At 45.3% G+C, this 17,456-nt stretch overlaps 1 protein-coding gene across 1 annotated transcript; it reads right to left on the reverse strand.

Moving 5' to 3' along the window:
* Positions 1–2,442: 2,442 nt before the first annotated feature.
* Positions 2,443–7,688, reverse strand: IFNLR1 (interferon lambda receptor 1). The gene is made up of 7 exons (XM_040587747.1): positions 7,486–7,688; positions 6,697–6,820; positions 6,260–6,441; positions 5,709–5,851; positions 5,016–5,172; positions 4,380–4,507; positions 2,443–4,175 (listed from the first exon to the last, which is right to left on the reverse strand). Exons 1-7 carry the CDS (start codon positions 7,541–7,543, stop codon positions 3,237–3,239), a joined length of 1,731 nt encoding a protein of 576 aa, XP_040443681.1. The 5' UTR covers positions 7,544–7,688; the 3' UTR covers positions 2,443–3,236.
* Between the last annotated feature and the right edge of the window lie 9,768 nt (positions 7,689–17,456).

The following is a 17,456-nucleotide window of genomic DNA, read 5'->3' on the forward strand; positions in this document are numbered from 1 at the left end:
AACTGGACTGTCTTTCTGAGCACTGAGAACTATGCAAATTGTGATTACTTCAGTCCTAGAAAAGCTTTTACAGAAATATCTGCCCTAAACCACATAGGACAACTGTGCATTAGACAAGTTCCTTATGAGCAATGTTCTTATATTGTCTAAAGCATATTTAAAGCTCCTAAATGCTAGATTTTTTTCTTATTATTACAAGTGAGTCCCACAAGCAAGATCACACCTGCAGCCAATTTAATCAAAATACAAACTACCTGTGCTTCAGAAGCTGAAAGCACACTGTTTTCACTGATCTATCCTTGTGGCCAAACATGTGATAGCAATTACTACCCCTTCTGCTTACCTCTTCATCTCATGGATTTTCTGTTCCTGAAGTTGCTTCTGTTCCCTGCCCTGCTTCAGTATTACCGGAGCTGTATGTTTTAAATCATACCACTGATGCATAGCTGTCATTTTGTCTTTCTCATCTCACTTGGAAAAATGCAGAAGCCTCACAGGTTTATTAAACAAGACATACCTATCCACCAGTATGACCTACATCTAATTAAGTACAAACTCTCTGGGTGTTTCCTGAATAGCTTGCTAAAGTATTTCCATTTTTTTCCTTCCCTCACGTCACTGCCGCATGCTTCTGCAGTGTGATAGGGCAGAGGTAAGGGAAATGGTAGTGCACCTGAGACTTTAGTTTTGAGAATATAACTTAAGACTTTATTTCTTCCCTTATTTCTAGAGAGACATTACCTTTTGAATAGCCCAGGAAACAGAGTTGAGGGGCAGCTCTGAAAATATTAGGGATCCTGATAAAATAGACATTATATCTTAGCTCTGGCATCAGATTGGCCTAATAGTATTGCCATTAGTGATGGGGAGGTGTGAGGTTTGGGCCCCTCGCTACAAGAAAGACATTGAGGTGCTGGAGCATGTCCAAAGAAGGGCAATGAAGCTGGTGAAGGATCTAGGTTTCCTCTAGAGAGGAAACAGTCTCAAGTTGCACTAAGAGCGGTTTAGATTGGATATTAGGAAAAGTTTCTTCACCGAAAGGGTTGTCAAGCCTTGGAACAGGCTGCCCAGGGAAGTGGTGGAGTCACCATCCCTGGAGGTATTTGAAAGACGTGCAGATGTGGCACTTAGGGACATGGTTTAGTGGTGGACTTGGCAGTGCTGGGCTTACGGTTGGACTCCATGGTCTTAAAGATTTTTTCCAGCCTAAGTGATTCTATGATTCTATGATAAGATAAGGATCCATTGCTCTGGAAGAGGGAGCACTGTGTTTTGTCCATCCCTGACCCTTTTGCAATGGTAGGCAGGTCTCAAGCCCTGGTGAAAGAAAACATGCAGGAGTGGGATGCTGCCTCTACCAGCAAAGCTCAACTATCGTGTAGCCTCTCCCTCAGTTCCATCCTGAGAAGACCTGGACAAGCCAAAGAACTGATCCCAGGCTCTGTTTGCAGAGCTGTGACATGCCAAAATAATTTTGTAGGGGTTACACAACTTCAGAGCTTCCTGTAACTCAAAGCTTGGGGGTTTTCCCTTGATTGCACAAGAAAATGGGTGGTGAATATAGTTGGATGATCTGTATCTCTAAATGAACTGGAGGGATTACAGTGCAGGATGTACCTAAGGACACTTTGCAGAGCACAGGTAAGACAAAAAAGGAAAATTCTAGCCGATGAATCTTTTCTCCTCCTCCCCTTTTTACTTTAATTCAGTACGTTAATTAGTACATCTTGCTTTCCTCTTTCAAAGCAGTTCCCAACCCTTTCTGTAACCTCCTACGTCTTTCTAATCATAGAACCACAGAATGGTTTGGGTTGGAAGGGACCTTAAAGGTCATCTGGTTCCAGCCCCACTGCCATGGGCAGGGACACCTCTCACTAGTTCGGGTCGCTCAAAGCCCCGTTCAACCTGGCCTTGAACACTTCCAGGGATGGGGCATCTCTGAAATATTGTTCTCTTGGTTCTTTGAAAATATCAGCTTTAATACCCTCCATCAACACCCTTCCCTCATCTGAGACAACTCTCTGAATGCAGAGCATGGCTGCTGTGTGTCTCCCTCTTTGTTTTAATGCTTTGCTTTTCTGCGCGTCCTTTTATTGGAATAAAATGGGAGAGTATGTTTCTGTGAGATGTGAAGAGCGCAAATTAAAAATACTCTGAAAAGACCAGTATTGCCCAGCCAAGGGAGGCCCTGTCTTTCCTGTGCCTTTTGCTGGTTGACTTCTGCTTTGATTCTTTGCTCAGAGAGATGGTCACGGTCCTGGTCTTTCAGTGTCTCAGAGTGACCTGGCTGGGAAGTCTCATAGGCTTCCGCTCAAACCAAAACAGTAAGAAGCACATGATGGGGTCCTGTTTTAAAATGCAATGTTTTTCAGGATGAATGGCACTCACCCTTTAGTTTTGGGAAACATAAGAACACACACACATGGAGTTATATATCAAAATATTATTGCCTGTGCATAAGCAGCTCTCAGACATTCTGCACAGCAGGGGGAATTTCAGCTTCAATAAGTATATTTGTATAAAACCAAAAATAAATAAATAAACAAATGTGTGCGTTTATCACTTTGACTTCAGTTCACTCTGTTGAAACACAGAAGGTGATATCTGTAGGTTGAGGCAGAGATCTTTTCAGCCCGCAAGAAGCAAAGGTTGCTAAATGTCTTTGTTCCAGTCAAGCAGGGCAACAGTTTTGCAGTTACAGGGAAGCAAATGTAATGTTAGCAGTTCATCTGGCTCAGAATCAACACGCAGGCACAGCACACTGTTTCCAGAACCCAGCTGATGATTTCCTGCAGGTCCAGGCTGTAGCTTTGCTGTGCCAGAGGTGGTTTTGCCTTTCATAACTCACAAGTAAAAGTTACCTTGCTCTGAAGCCTCAAGTCAACACAAGGCAGCATTTGCTGTGTGATACCTCCATGAGGTATCACTGTATGCATCACCCCTGTCTGTGTTCAAATCGTGTGCCTTGCACCAGCGCCTTAGCACCCTATTACGGCTGTACTTGTACAGAGGGACGGTGAACGTACCTTAGTTACTTAGCTGTAAAATATACCTTTTGTGTCCCTAAAGCTATATGCCTCGACAGGCCAGACATCAGCAGAACAAGCTCTGTCTAGTTGAATAAATACAAAAAGCACTGTTATCAGTTATTTGTCCTTGTTCTTGTTTACATATCCGTGCCTGGCTATCTGGAGCTCTAACATTTTCCAGGCATGCCACAGAACTGCTAGGATACTCTAGCTCCTTCCCATGTAATGTGTGTGCTCATAGCCTTTGATTTTAAACTCCTGATCATATTTTTCCTCCATATTTGAAGTTTCAAATGTGTCGCTTAGCACCATGGATGTGGGAGGTGTCCCTTCTGTAAAATTATCACTGTCACAGTCACTTGCAATACCTTCATCTTCTGCCACCCGTAATGTCTGAAAGGAAATGAGCAGCTCGGGATCCTCACTGAGCTGTGATACCTCACTGATCTGGACATGCACATCAGCTGTTGGTTTCTGGTAATACTTGGTGAAATGATGAGCCTTCCTATGCAGGTAGTGCTCTTCAGCTGGAAGTTTGGCACAAATCCCCTCTGTCAGTGTTTGAAGAGGGGTCATTTCCAGGCATCCATCCCTGTCTGTATCATGCTGTCCATGTTCCCTGGGGCCTGGGAAACTCACATCAGTGAGGGAGGATATTCTTCCCAAAGAGAAACTGTGAGAAAGGGATGCCTTCTCATTTCCTTGGGATCCTGAGGTGTCCACCTCCTTCTTTCTCATTGGAAAGAAAGAGAAACCCAATGTACTTAGGTCAAGCACAGATCCACTATCCACAGAGAGACCTCCAGATCCAGAGTCCAGGCTAGTTTCCCCCTGAGCTGTTCTGGATGTTTGACAGTTGAGATGTCTCTTTGGAAACTGGGGCACTTCAGTGTATGGGATGACAGAACTGCTGTCTTCCTCCTCCTCCTCCTCCTCCTCCTCCTCTTCCTCCTCCAATGATGATGATGATGATGATGATGATGATAGGAGAGAAGCCATCCATGGTAGGTTATTTCTTGCTAAAGCGTTGTTTGTTTTCCTTTGTGACACTGGCTTTCCTGTGCAGACAAGATAGTCACTGAAGATTTCCTTTTCACTGAGCTCACAGTGAAAGGCTGGTCCAGCAGCTTTTAAATGAGAGAAATCCTACCAGGGAAAAGAAACAAGACACACAGATCAGTGAGTTAGTGATGCTTTTTAAAGAACAGTTTGGATATAAGAAAGCTTACTTATACTGGGACTTATGAATGCAAAACTGAGAAGTGCAGAATTCCCCCACTCCCCTCCCCAGTTATCCTCTGAAAATCAGCAAGACTGAGTCAGGAGTGGACCCCAGAGTTTGGGCCATACCAAAGCATAGGGTATTTTCTTTTGTTTAGCATCTTGTTTCAGCAAGCAGGTGATGAAGGCACTTGTCAGAAAGATGGGAAGGAAAAACACAGGGGTTGTGGCAGAAAATGGGAACTTCCATTCCACTGCTGAAAAAGAAAAAGACAGAAATAATCTCCTGCTGGTGGTATATTTTATAGTAGTATGGGCTCTTATACTCAGCTTCTCTTTCAGAATCTCAGAAAATGCTAGGCTTAAGATCCTTATTTTACAAATGCACAGAAAGGATAACAGACTTGCCTAAGATCAGACTCTTAAGTCAGAGTCACAGCCACAAATGAATGTTGATACCAGCCAGTAACTAACTTGGAGTGGGTTAAAAATGTGGCTTCATCCACATATTTTTCAGGATAAATTTGAATATTCCCAAAATTTCAGGATTTTCAGAAAATATTTCAGGGTTGGTTTTTTTTAATGAAAATATTTCTGCAGAAAGCAGGAACCTTTCACTAGAAAATCCAAAGAGGACATGTAACAGGAAGCCCCCCCCCCCCCCCCCCCCTTTTTTTTTTTTTAAAGCTAATTTTGGTGGAAATCTCTGACTTGCCCCAATCCTGTTTGATGTCTCACCACATCCTTTCCCCAGCAGGGCCATACCTTTGTGGTTTAATAGCACACACACTGGTTTGGAGAATTTGCTGTGCTTGAAGTCAATGCTCTGGACGGAAGATCTGGCACTTAAACAGTAGTTGCCTCTAAGTGCAGTGGTATCGATAGTCACCGTACTCTTCCTAAAGTTACGTTCGTATAGCTTCTGTTTAGAAACAAAAAGAACAGAGGTTGGAAAGATGATTCTTTCATTATCTGGGTGGTGTTTCTCTACCTTTTTAGCATGTGATTCTCTTCATTGTGTTGTGTGGCTCCAGTGGTTGGAAGGTCCACGGAGGGGCACTTCATCTCTCGCTTGCTGTTTGTAGCAAGCATCTCTCCTACAGCTTATGGATTTGAGGGTGGGATTTCCACCTGGTGCTGTGCTCTGTTCTGTCACGGCATGCTGTTAGCAGTACCTGAACTAGTTGTTTTAAACCTCAGATATTGCACTATTATACTGACTGTAGCATAGCCTTCCCATCACATCTTCCTGATAAACATAGGGAACTAACCAATAAAATAAGGATGCACACACATACATCTACTTTTTTTCTCTGGCTTTGCTTTAACTCTGGTTTGGCCATTTCATTTTCTCCAGGCTCTGGATCCTGTCCCTCCCGGCCCAGAAATGTGAAGCTATTTTCATTCAGGCTGGGCATCATTCCTCCATTTTGTCTAAGAAGTGCCACTTTTACCGACCTTGTCTTCAGATCCAGCTTCCCAAAGGTTCAAGTCGTACATCCAAGAGAAACTCTCCACACAGGTGGCCAAAGGGAAGGAGGCATTCACATGCATTAAGTTCTCCTTGACATTCACATTCAGCACTGGGGGAGCCAGTTCCACTGTAATTGAGTGACCAGACATAAGAATAGTGCTTACTTGAGTCTTAGCTTCGCAGAAGTAATGCTTCTCTGTGACTAATCTGCACTTCCATTATCTTGTGATAGACATGAAGGAGGGAGGAAGGCAAGGGCATACTTCTTTTCCATCTAATGTACCCCTCACTGGTAGGGGGAAAGCTTGAAGCCAGTCTGTTCACCTAGAGCACTGAACAAATTCTGACACCTGCTACAAAATTTATTTTCATATTATCATGGCTCATTGTTGTTTGTGCTCACTCAAATCTCTGTCATTCATAAAGCTGCTTCTTACTGTTTCTCTTTCTGTGGAGTGTGGTCTACTCATTTGCTCATGCCAACACTGTTGTTAGGATTTCCTTTCCTCCAGGCTGTAACCTAACAAATACTCACCATCCAAATGGTATTCCTTGAATTGTGATTCTACCCATGGCGACCGGAATCGTCCAGAAACAGCTTTTACTCGAGCCCGGACTTTAACAAAGAGGTTTGGAAGCACACAAGTTAGATTGCAAGAGGTTCTGTGAATATTTTTGCAATGAGGAACCTTTATCCATTCATCCATGCGTTCCTGGCTAAAAGAAGAAACAGACAGACATTAATATTAAACATGCTGTTTTATTATAATTTATAGAGCAAGAAAAGGAAGTGTTTTGAAGGCTGAGTACCAAATTTTGCTCAGAGTTTGGAGCACTTTCCATGCAGATAAGGATTGGTTTTGGTGAAAGGATGCAGCCAGATCACTGACCATAATGACACTGATTAATATACATGCACAGATGTTTGCCCTGTGCCATAGTTCCAATCAGACATCCTTTGTAAGCGCTTACCTTTCATACTTTACAGTGTATGTCACATCTGGTGGAGAGCCTTCTCCTGGAGTCCATGTCAAGATCATGTCAAAATCCTTTGACAATAATGTAACATTTTGAGGAGGGGGAAGTTGAACATGACCTGATTGAAAGGGAAAACTATGTGAATGATTTAAAATATCTTTGGGGATTGGAAATATCACCTGGATTTGACCAAGGTGGCTTCAAAATTTGGGGCAGAGCAGTTCAGTTAATCTAAGACTGAAAACTGGCTATGGAAGCAGGTATGTTCTGTGATGCAGTCATGTTTTTCTCTTACAAAACAGCTTTTAGAATTAGGACCTACATTTGTGTGAACTGTCTTATTCTATAATTTTGAGTGGCTTCCATGATGGTCTCGATGGATTTCACTATGATCTGGTTTACAACCCCAGACACTCCATCCTGACTCCCTTGCACTCCTACCTTCTAGCCCCTGGATGAGGCAGACATTCAGTTCCCATTCATTCAATCCCAGTTCTTCAAAGGCAGGTCCTACCACGAATGCAGCGAGCTGCAGCATGCATGCTTCCTACCGGTACTTTCCTGGCACCTATTTCTTCTAGTAGATAACTGTATACATTGCTAGTGTTCACAACAAGACACATTCTGTAGATGGATTTAAAATTACAATTTCTTTACAACAGAATATTTTGTGTGAATCATTCTCATTTTAACTGCTTAAAATTTGCCCATATGTCTTTTTTCCTACAAGAAAAGCCACATAGCATAGCAAAATGAAAAGTAACAAAGACAGCTGTACTGTACCTCTAGTCTGCCACAGGAAGCACAGTGCCATCAGGACTCTGACCCTCCAGGTAGACATGCCGAAACAGAAGTTTTCTGCTTATAATGTATTTCTTTTCTTGCTACCTTTTCATCGTGTTGTTTTCTCGTACTAAGTTGTATGAATTACAGAGGAGCATGCAGTGAATGAACTGCGCACGCACACAGCCTCGCTTCCTGGTTCAGCCCAAATACAGCAATGCACGTTGAACTGGGGAAGGAGCGTCGAGTGCTTTTGACAAAAAGAGGTTGTAAAGATTGCAGTACTACGCCCTCCAGTGTAACATAACTGATCTTTGTCACAGGCTAGGTGCAAAAGGAACACAGCTGAACAGCGTGAGCCTTACCTTGTGAGGCACTTCATTAAAAAATTGACCTTTGGAATTTACTTATGCGGCTGTGAATTATTGATAGAAATCAAATAATGTTTTATTGCATGAGATGACTGATAATAACCTAACAATAATAAAAACCAGTAACCAGTATGTGGTACTATGATAGTCTCATGTTTACAAGAGTCAAGGATTTTCTCTTAACTTACGTTGTCAAGAATGTTTTTCAGAAGTTAGGGAATTGCTCCACTTTACAGACGGGGGAAGTAAAGTGCAGAAATCAGACAAGGATCTGCCCCTTATACAAGTATGGGCAAATGAAGGGACATGGGTCCTTCTGATAAATCCTGTGGTTTTGTTGAATGCCAGCGCTGCAATTTCCTTAAACCTTGGTTACCACTTATAACATATTTGTCATCAACCCAAAAATATCTGTCAAGATAAGGACCAGTTGCCAGGACTGTGCCAACACATAGATGGTTCTTGGCCCCTGCGCTGCCTAATTGATGAGCACGTTGGCTGTTGGCCTTGACATTTGCAGCTATGAAATTCTTGAGGTGTTTGTGTTTTCAGCACGTGGTACCTTTAAATTCCAAAGCTCTCCTGGGGCAAAGCTCAGTTCCTAAGTTGCTGCTGTATTTTACAGCCTCACACATCTTCCTAAAGCAAAGTCATGGAGACAGCAGTTTGTTCTGTCTGTATCAAAAACACAGCAGGAAACATCCTAGTTCAGCCATGAGCTATGCTACAAAATACAATGTGCCCAGGTGTATGTGCTTGGAATAGCTGTGCCATTGCATCCTGTGTGCAGAGAAGGGGAAAAATAGCCAAATCAGTCCTGCTGCTTGGTTGGCACATCTGTTCTCCTGCTCTTCCCATCACAATTACCTCCAGGCCTGTGCCATGAGGAAAGGAAATGGGTCAATGAAGTTACCATGCAGAAGATAACACCGACATAGAGAAAAGGGGCTTTTCTGGGTCTTCTCTAGGTGGAAAACTCTCCAAGCCCAGCAGAAAGCCCGTTGCTACATCTGTAAATGTCAGGTTCTGGGTTCTGTGTGGAAGAGCCAATAGAGTGGGGTTGGTCCTGGCAAAAGCTTGTATGTTTACCACGAAGGTATGAAATGCCTCATTTCCTTGAACATGGTGTGATTTGAGCCATAGGAGATGCAGTTACAAATTTCTTCAGTAACCACTTTCTCCAAAAGTCTCCATTTCTTCTTACCATGGGCTTCTGTTACCAGTATTTTTCTGGTTCCTTGGCTGTTTTGCTACCTGTGTTTAATTTTTATGAAGTTTCGCTTTCTTGTGCAAAAAGAACTATAATCCTTTTTAAGGAAAACCCCCAAAACTAAGGGTCTGGAGGGTCCTAGGTCTGTTCCCCTTCAGCACCCCAACTGCAGAGCTAGTACCAACGCACAGCTCTTACAGTTGCTGTAGCAGCCTCAACAAAAGAGGAAGCAATTCTAGGGCCAGTCTCATTAGGGTCTTACTAAGAGCCCTCAGGCAGCTTCTCTTAAAGATGATGTGTGATTTTTAGTAAGCGTTTGCAAGAGGTGAATCTGTCTTATCATCATCATTGCTTCCTGTGAAACATCTACCCTGAAATCTGGGCTCCACCGGACTCTGGGGCAAAACTCCCCGTGATTTCAGCATGACAGAAGCTGTTCCAGCAAAACCAAGTGTACTGTTGGCAACAGAGTGGGGGGAGGCCTGTGCCACGAGGTGTCGCTGCCTATCAAACAAAATACATCTGGTCCTCCAAGCGACAGCCTCTCATCTAAACCTACTGGAAAACTTGGCAAGTTTCACTAAACCTCCTTCGGCACTCAGCATGGCTCAGCACCCTCCGGTACAGTGGTCCTACATGAGTATTTTCAACAGCATCCTCTAATGGCGGGCACTGAGTTTGCATTGTACGCACCAAAAGTTTGCTTTGCTGTCCACCTAGCCTTTGCCCTTGGCCTTGAGTGCCCAGGCAGCAACAATCAGGTGCTGGCAGGAGCAAGACTCGTATGTGAGGGGCAGGAAGCCCTGTCACACCCATTGGTGTGCTGGGAGCCTGCTGTGGGGTCTCTTGGCCTATAATGACCTCAGGATTGCAGGCAGGGCTGCCTGCTGCTGCAGCGGTCTGGGCTTGATGGTGCCCTCCATCACTGGTAATCATGCTACTGTGCCTATATTCTCCCACTGTTTTACTCATATAGAGCATAAACGCATTGGGATGGGGTTGTCATTCCTTAGTACATTGCCTCATCTGTAGATCCGTCTTTGCGTACTGCTCTAATACCAATGGGCTACTCTCAGTTTGCCACCTCTTGCCTCTCTGCGTGCAACCGATGATTCAGACCACAAGGGCAAACTCTGTAACGTTTCCTGAGTCAGCCTGACTGATACCTTCCTTTCCTGAGCAGAGGCACTGCGGGCAATACTGTCTTAACCTTGTGAGAAAGGCACAGTTTGGGCTGTGGTTTGCTTTTATGAAACCTTTGGAGGCAACAGGCAGCAGCACCAAGTACTGTCATCCCTGCTCCTTCCTTTTACTGTTACCCCACCCACGTAGCTGTTCTGGCAGAAGTGTGTGCGCTGCATTCTCTGAGCTTGGGAGGACAACTGATCCCATTGAGAAAAAACCCACTTATTAAAAATTTTAACAGGGCATTTCTGGTACAAATGGCACCCTGGGAAACCAAATCACTGATCCCTAAGTGCTGCACGCTTAACATTTCCAATGTGGTCTTACATTTCCATCACTACCATATTGCGTGAAGAGCTGGTGGAATGTTTCCAGTGTTTCTTAAAATGTGAAATAGACTTCCGAAATAGCCTCCACATGGAGTCTTCCACAGTTGATTTTTGTTTCTTTCTGAAATGTTAAGAGCTTTTTTTTTTTTTCCCTGAATGAAACAAGAAGATGTATTTGAAGAAGGCATCTATTGAAACACTGGGAAGTTTCAACTCAACGTTTTTAGGAAGAAAATTTTCTGTTTCTGCAGGACAAAAATCATTGTTCTCTAGCAGCTCTCGTAGTCCTGTGCTAAGTGAGATTGCTCCACCTAAGAGAATGTTGCAGGCAGAGAGAGGAGGTGGCAGTTGTCACAAACATTCTGGCCACTGAAAGTCTCAGGGAATGAGAGTTACATTTCCCAGTAGTTCTCACTGGATGATTTGAGAAATTTCTTAAAGGAACGTGATCCAGATAAAAATTATTTTTAAAGGAGTTTTTGCCTAAGATCTTCGTAAATGAGTGACTAAGACCTTTAGTCATTCACACTCAGCTCTTTAAATGGTCTTTTCCTTTCCTGCTATTTAATTAACTTCGCTGCTTTGTTAAGGGTGTGATGCTGCAGACATTTCTGGCAGCACCTGCTATCTGTACTGCTCCTGCAGCTGAGCTTGCCGCCCCTGCGCTTGGTGCTGTGCATGTGCTCGTGGCTGACGAGACAGCCCACACCCCATGTCGCATTCCTCGTTGTTTCTCTAGAACGTAGCCCTATATCCCTCTCAACACGGATGTGTACACAGGTGGTGTGCAGATAGTTGACTGAGGCACAGAAAAAATCAGTGACTTCCCTGTAGCACTTCAGAGGCATGAGCCCAAGGCCTGGCAGTCGGAAAGCAGGATCTCTGACTTAGGAAGCTACCTGCAGAGCTTCCTAGCAGAGGTGCGGTCTTCACCAGTGTGAGATTGCTTTTCTTGGCTTCATGTCTTTATTTCTGGAGGTGGTGGAGCTGATGTAACTGGGGTGGCAAAAGTGTGCAGTATGGGCCTGTCTTCAGAGCTGGGCAAACTAAAACCCGAGGGCAGGAGAGGAATTTTTCCTTCAATTTTTTTCACCACCTGTTTGGGAAAGTGAATGAATATGGCAGTGGCTGAAGAGAAAATACTTGTTAGCACCAAACTAAGACAAAACCCATAATCTGAAATTGAAAGTGAGACTTCACCCAGTTCCAGAGTTTTCCCTGGAAACCACCTGCAGTTTTTGTGGAGAAAACCTGTGCTTAGGGGAGGGGCAGAAGATTTTCAACCAACTTGGAAGTCACCGATTTTGGAAACTTCCTCCCTGTCCTGGGTTTCTTGCACCGAGAGGACAAGTTTGGACCTGAGGTGCAGGGATTGCTCTACCTCAGACAACATTCGTCTCTTTGGCAGTTCTGCCAGCTCTCCCTTCTTTCTCCCTGGCTTATGTAGGTCTGTGGGACGTGTTGCACGGCACAGGCATTCGTACCATCCAGGAACAGAGTGTGGAAACAGCCACCGCCTCTGTGAGTGGCTGCAGCTGTGGCATTGGCAGCAGGGTGCAAGGCACATACTCCGAGAGGAGGAGATATATCAAAGTGACAGCCTGAGACTGTAAACACCAAGGAGCTCTAGCAGCGAGCCTGATCCTGGCTTTATTGAACTGGTTTGGTGAACTTGAACCTTCTTGCCTATCCCTGGAAGATCTTTTTGTTGAAGGCTTAGCTCTGACCTGGAACTGGGGGCACTTGATCTTCTGCAGCTCAGGGGGAGAAATACTTTCCTCTTTGTGCTGAGAAACTAGCCTGACATACAAGCTGCTAAGTGTTTGGATTTGATGGAAATTATTTTGGAAGGTTTAAGAAAGCAAATATGGGGAAATGATGGGATAAGCAAAGAACAAAATGCTATTGGGAATGAAGAGGTTAAAAACTCTGCAGAGCTGGGTGATGCTAGATGGTAAAATAAAATACAGCAGTGTCCCCTTGACCCAGACAGGCATCTGGGCAACCTGTCACCAGGAGGAAGAGAGAAGAATGGGCTTGATTTGTTTGTTAAACTGAGTCTGAAAAGACTTGAAATGAAAAGCAAAAACAAAAACCTAAAATGTTCCCCATACAAGTGCTATGAATCATTTCATGTCCTTTATTTTTCCTTCTGGGGCAGGGTTTTTAAAGGATCTCAGGGCTTTGCCCGTACACAGCTACTGTAGCTGACACAGTTCCTCATGCAAGGGTCACCATTTAAAGGGTGTATGCATTTAATAGCCTGCTCCTGCATGGTGAGAATACTGTAATCCTGTAAAGACACCTGGACCCTGTAAGACAACCTTCGTATTAAGGATTGTACCTGTGTCATAATTTCATTAGACCATCATACTCTGACAGGTATTAAGGGTGGTTAGGCGAGGCCTTAGGAGCTGCCTAAGGAGAGCATAGCGTTTCACAGCTGTTTCAGAGCTGCACAAGCAGCATGTAGTCACAGGCCAGAGGACTCTCCTCCCTTGTAAGCCTCATTACCGTTAATATTGCAGTCAGGCAGACTGGATGCCAAGGTGACGCTGATGGAGGAGGGCTGCACAGCTGCGTGGCGGTGCTGGCAGAGTAGGGGAGCTCAGACTGGGTGGGCTAGTGCTAGTGTGGGCAAAATGGAGACTTCACAGGCATCTCTGTCCCTTCCAGGTTTAGGTCATCCTCTTTTCAGGGAGAGCTGGTAAGATGCATGCCTGTACCCAGAGGGGACAACCTTCCCCAGGTATCGGTGATTGAGTCCATCCTTCTCGTGCTTTCCCTTGCTGCTATCATTTAGCAAGTGAAAATCTACGGTTTGGAGGTTTTTTCCCTCAGCAAAGAGAAACCCCTACTGAAATCATTCCCTCCAGCAGGTCTCATTTCCCTCACAGCAAATGAATGAGGAGAAGGATCTCTTATGTCCATGTTTACGGGATGCCAAGAGGGCCTTGCCTCATTTCGTAGCAGCGGTTACTCATGCTGCAGCTCCGAGCTGACTTAATTTTTACCTTCCCTGTGACCTGCTTTTTGTGTGCAACAATGTGGTGTGCAAACACGGTGCCGCTTTACTGAAATCCTCCTGTAGCAACCCTCCCTGGGCGGCTGGCTGGGTAACATTAAAGGCAGCAACCTGCATCTTGAGCAAAGGCAGCGTTTCTGTCAGCTGGGAGTTCAGCTGATTCCTCAGATCCCACATGGACCGGTACAGGAAGGGGGGCAAAGTATTGCCCCTGATTTTACTTGGTTGAGTTGGAACTGCCAGCAAGCAGAATCCTTTTCTACCACAAATAAATTAAATACAGCAGTTAAATAGATCTCAGTTAAAGCCTAAACTACAACAAAGTAGTTTGGATCGCAGCCAGAGATCAGACAGACCTCTCCCTTCCCTCTGTGCCTGCCTGAGCAGTGGGGCAGACGTGTGGGATGGTACTGATTAGCCAGTGGATTCAAGCTGATGGCCCGTTTTACGCTGCTTCTCTTGCTTTTCCTGAAACCTGTCCCTTCCCCTTTACAGTGCCTTTTTATTCATACTGAAAGCAGTTAGGGAGCTTGCCTGGACATGCCGTAACGGCGAAACTCTGGTGTACACAGAGTAAAACATGTGCTAGCCCACAAGGTGCAGATATAACAACACGGGAACGTCCTGGGGGCACCATGCCTCCCGAAACCCCTAGCTCTCACCGATCAGCGTGGGAAAAGCAGTGGGGACCCTGCATGTTCCAACAGAGAGAGGCTTAATTCTAGCAACCTGTCTGTTATACAATCTGAGCCAAACTGTGGTCTTGGGGGTCATCCTACAGGTTTCAAACCTTATCCCTCTTCAAGAGCGTTTCCTTACTCTGTGATAAGATGTCACCCTGCCTGATATGAGGGGTTTCCCACTTGCCTCAGGACTGTGGGATGCTGGTACACTGGCCCTGACTGTGAAACTCTCCCCTGCACGGCAGGAGGATGCAGGGATCTCTACATACGCCTTCCAAGTAGGAAATAAATTTTATCTTGTGTGTATTTCACCCAATGGTAGTGTGAGTGCACATGCTGGGAAGGAGGAATATGACATGGGGAAGCCATGTGTGTTCTGTATCTGTGATTTGAACATCACTGGAAGAAGGTGAGTTATCTGCAGCACTGGATGTGCAGGGAGTCCAGGCAGCATGGCACAGCGAGAGGTGGATTTCCATGCACCTCAGCTAAGGCTGAGAGATGCTGTTCCCCTGCAACCACTAGTGCAGCAGCTTCCTGGTGGGGTGGGTAGTCCTTGTTTGAATGTTTGCAATGTTTTGCATTGCAGTATTTGGATGCCAAAGCTATACAGTGCCGTAAAAGTTAATTAGCCAGATAACTAATTAAAGACTTCTCCCTTTTATTGTTGCCAACTTGCAATTCAGAAAGGGGCTTGTGTCAAAGTAAATCCAGCCACACACCCCAGTGAAAGAAGTGATAAACCATTCAAGATCCAATTAACCGTTCAGGGGACTGGTGCGGGAAAATCCCATCACTGTCTGGGGGGAAGAAACGTCTTAATCCCATGCAGCACCAGCACAACTGACCCAGCTTTGAATATTTCTCCAGAGGGGCTCTTGCTATGGAGGAGAGGGTTACAGCCTGGAACTGAGCATGCAGGACAGGATTTATAGGTGCCAACGGATGCTATAGTGTTGGAAGAGTCCCCATGAGGGTGACATGTCCTTGGGGGCCTGGTTTGATCTCCCTGGTAAAGTTCCAAGATGTGGGTTTATGGGGCTCTGAGCGAAGAGAAGATGCGCAGGAGCCTGTAAGGACACAAACTTGTGCAACTTACTGGAGGGCGACTGGTGGTGGCCGTGCAGCTCTCCTGCTCTCAGAGAGGGTCCCCATCTGTTGAGGGTTCTCAGTGGCATGGAGGAAGATCTCACTGGACAAGCAGACATTGATAATCTCCAAGGCTGCCACTTTTCCGTGGGTTACTGCATAGGAGATTCATAAATTATTTTTTTTTTTGAATCTTCAACAGCAACATGCTATCATTCATATGGGCCAACTCTGCCAGTGGTAAAAGAGGGTGCATTTCCAGTTGCTTCAGCAGTGTCCTGACCTGACAATTGCTGCGGTCATTTTGGCCCTAGGGAATAAGCAATTAGAGGGTGGAGGGTAGAAGAGCTAAGATGAGGTTCAGGCCTCTCTGATCTGGCCACCAGCCAGGAGACATGCTGTAACCAAGTGGCACCAGGCCCAGAATTTCCAGGAGGGCTGAGCTCCTCTTTGAGATCAGGAGAGGGGCCCAGATTTCCACCAGCACTTTGCACGTGCTGGGTGCGCACAGGGTCTGGGCTCTTGTGAAATCCCAACCCAGCTGAGGGTGGTTGAGTGTCTGAAATTCCACCAAGCTGCCCGGCCCTCCCTCCCCACTGAAAAAGAAGGGAATTGAGCAATTTCAGCAAGTGTTCCTAGTCTGTGGAGCTCACATACTCCGCAGGGCAGACACACGGAGGATGATGCTGGTTTCACCCAGCAACCTGCTGCCTTGCAGAGAGGGGAGTGTTTTAAGGCTTGTAGTTTTGATGACATGACTGCTGAGATCAGTCCACTGGCACACATTTACACCAGATGAGGATCTGGCCAGAGTCCCAATACTGGGAGAATATGCTTCCCACCCCCGCTACTATCAGGCCCAGCCCTCAGATGACAAGAATTTTAATTTAAAGGCTCAATCTCTTGTCTGAACAGCTCCCTCCCTCCCCCACTCTGATGAGAGGAAAATCTTCGGAGAGGCATCCAGGCGAGTGGGAAAGCTTTGGAGAGAGCTGTCTCTTGCCCTTTAGCCATCCAGAAAGGAAGAGCTCATCTGAATGAAATGAGGATCAATCGGAGTGAGGCATGGGAAAAGCTGGGAAAAGGAGCCTCCAGTGATGTATATTCATGGGGGGGAAAACCTCCCCCAGACATGCAGAAGCTTTGATGAAAACCCTCCCAGCTGTGCTGCGCCTTTGAAGTGACACAGCAGAAGTGTATTCACGATTACCCAAGAGATAGAAGCAGATGCGTTCTCAATCAGCTGAATCCTTATATTTAGGATAGACTTTAAAGCTTACTTTTTATAACTCCTTCCAAAATTAATGAGAATCATCTGCACGGCACCCCCTCATTCTTCTCCCCTGCTTCCTCCTCCACCCCATCCCAGATAACCTACAAAGCCAGAGTCACGTTCCCAGAGGGCAGGGGATGAGGTGGCCTTGTTTCATGCTGTGGAGGATAACTGGGAAGAATCCTGAACAAATTAGAAGGAAATAAAAGGCTGATGGAAATGGATTACATTTTTTTTACAAAAAAAAAGAGGTTTCTGAGGTCTCGACAGAGCTTGTATCAAAGTGGCACATCATTTAATTAGCAGTGTGTCTGCTACTCCATCATTTGTCTCTGTCTGCTGCCCTAATCTGTGTCTTTAAAAGCTGAGACTAAAATCTGCACTCTGGTTCTTGAGCCCAGCAGTGTTAGAGCTGTTTTCAACTGGGAGGGCCATCGTACACAGGGAGACTTCTGCAGAGGGTGGGAGGGATGAATTCCCAACACAGCAGTGTCCAGCATGGCATTCTGGATCACCAGCATGGACTGGTAGCACCTGCTATCCAAGGAATTGAGCCTCATCCCTTGAGTTTACATGAGCACCTAAAGCCCGTGAGAGCTGTTGAGGGTTTTTTTCGGCTGAAAGGTTTCTCCATTCATAATAACAGTGGAAAGGCCAGTTCTTGCCGAAAGCTTATTCAGAAATGCACTTTCACCTGGCCTTTGCTTACTGAGCTGGGTGACACGTTAAACACAAAGTGCTGAAAGTTCCTCCTGTGCAAAACCTCAAGGAGTATCCAGTAACCCAAACCCCAGGTCATTTCTCCC

This window comes from Falco naumanni, chromosome 3 (assembly GCF_017639655.2).
Source record: "Falco naumanni isolate bFalNau1 chromosome 3, bFalNau1.pat, whole genome shotgun sequence".
NCBI lineage: Eukaryota > Metazoa > Chordata > Aves > Falconiformes > Falconidae > Falco > Falco naumanni.

Bases quoted from the DNA above. Each gene is read 5' to 3' on its own strand.
- IFNLR1 (XM_040587747.1), bottom strand. From the start codon at position 7,543: ATGTCTACCTGGAGGGTCAGAGTCCTGATGGCACTGTGCTTCCTGTGG. The intron at 5,173-5,708 runs GTCGGTAAAAGT...GTTTCTAAACAG, and splicing joins AAGCTGGATCTGAAGACAAG to AAGCTATACGAACGTAACTT. The intron at 4,508-5,015 runs GTATGGCCCTGC...TTTCTTTTTCAG, and splicing joins TGTGCTATTAAACCACAAAG to CAGTGGAATGGAAGTTCCCA.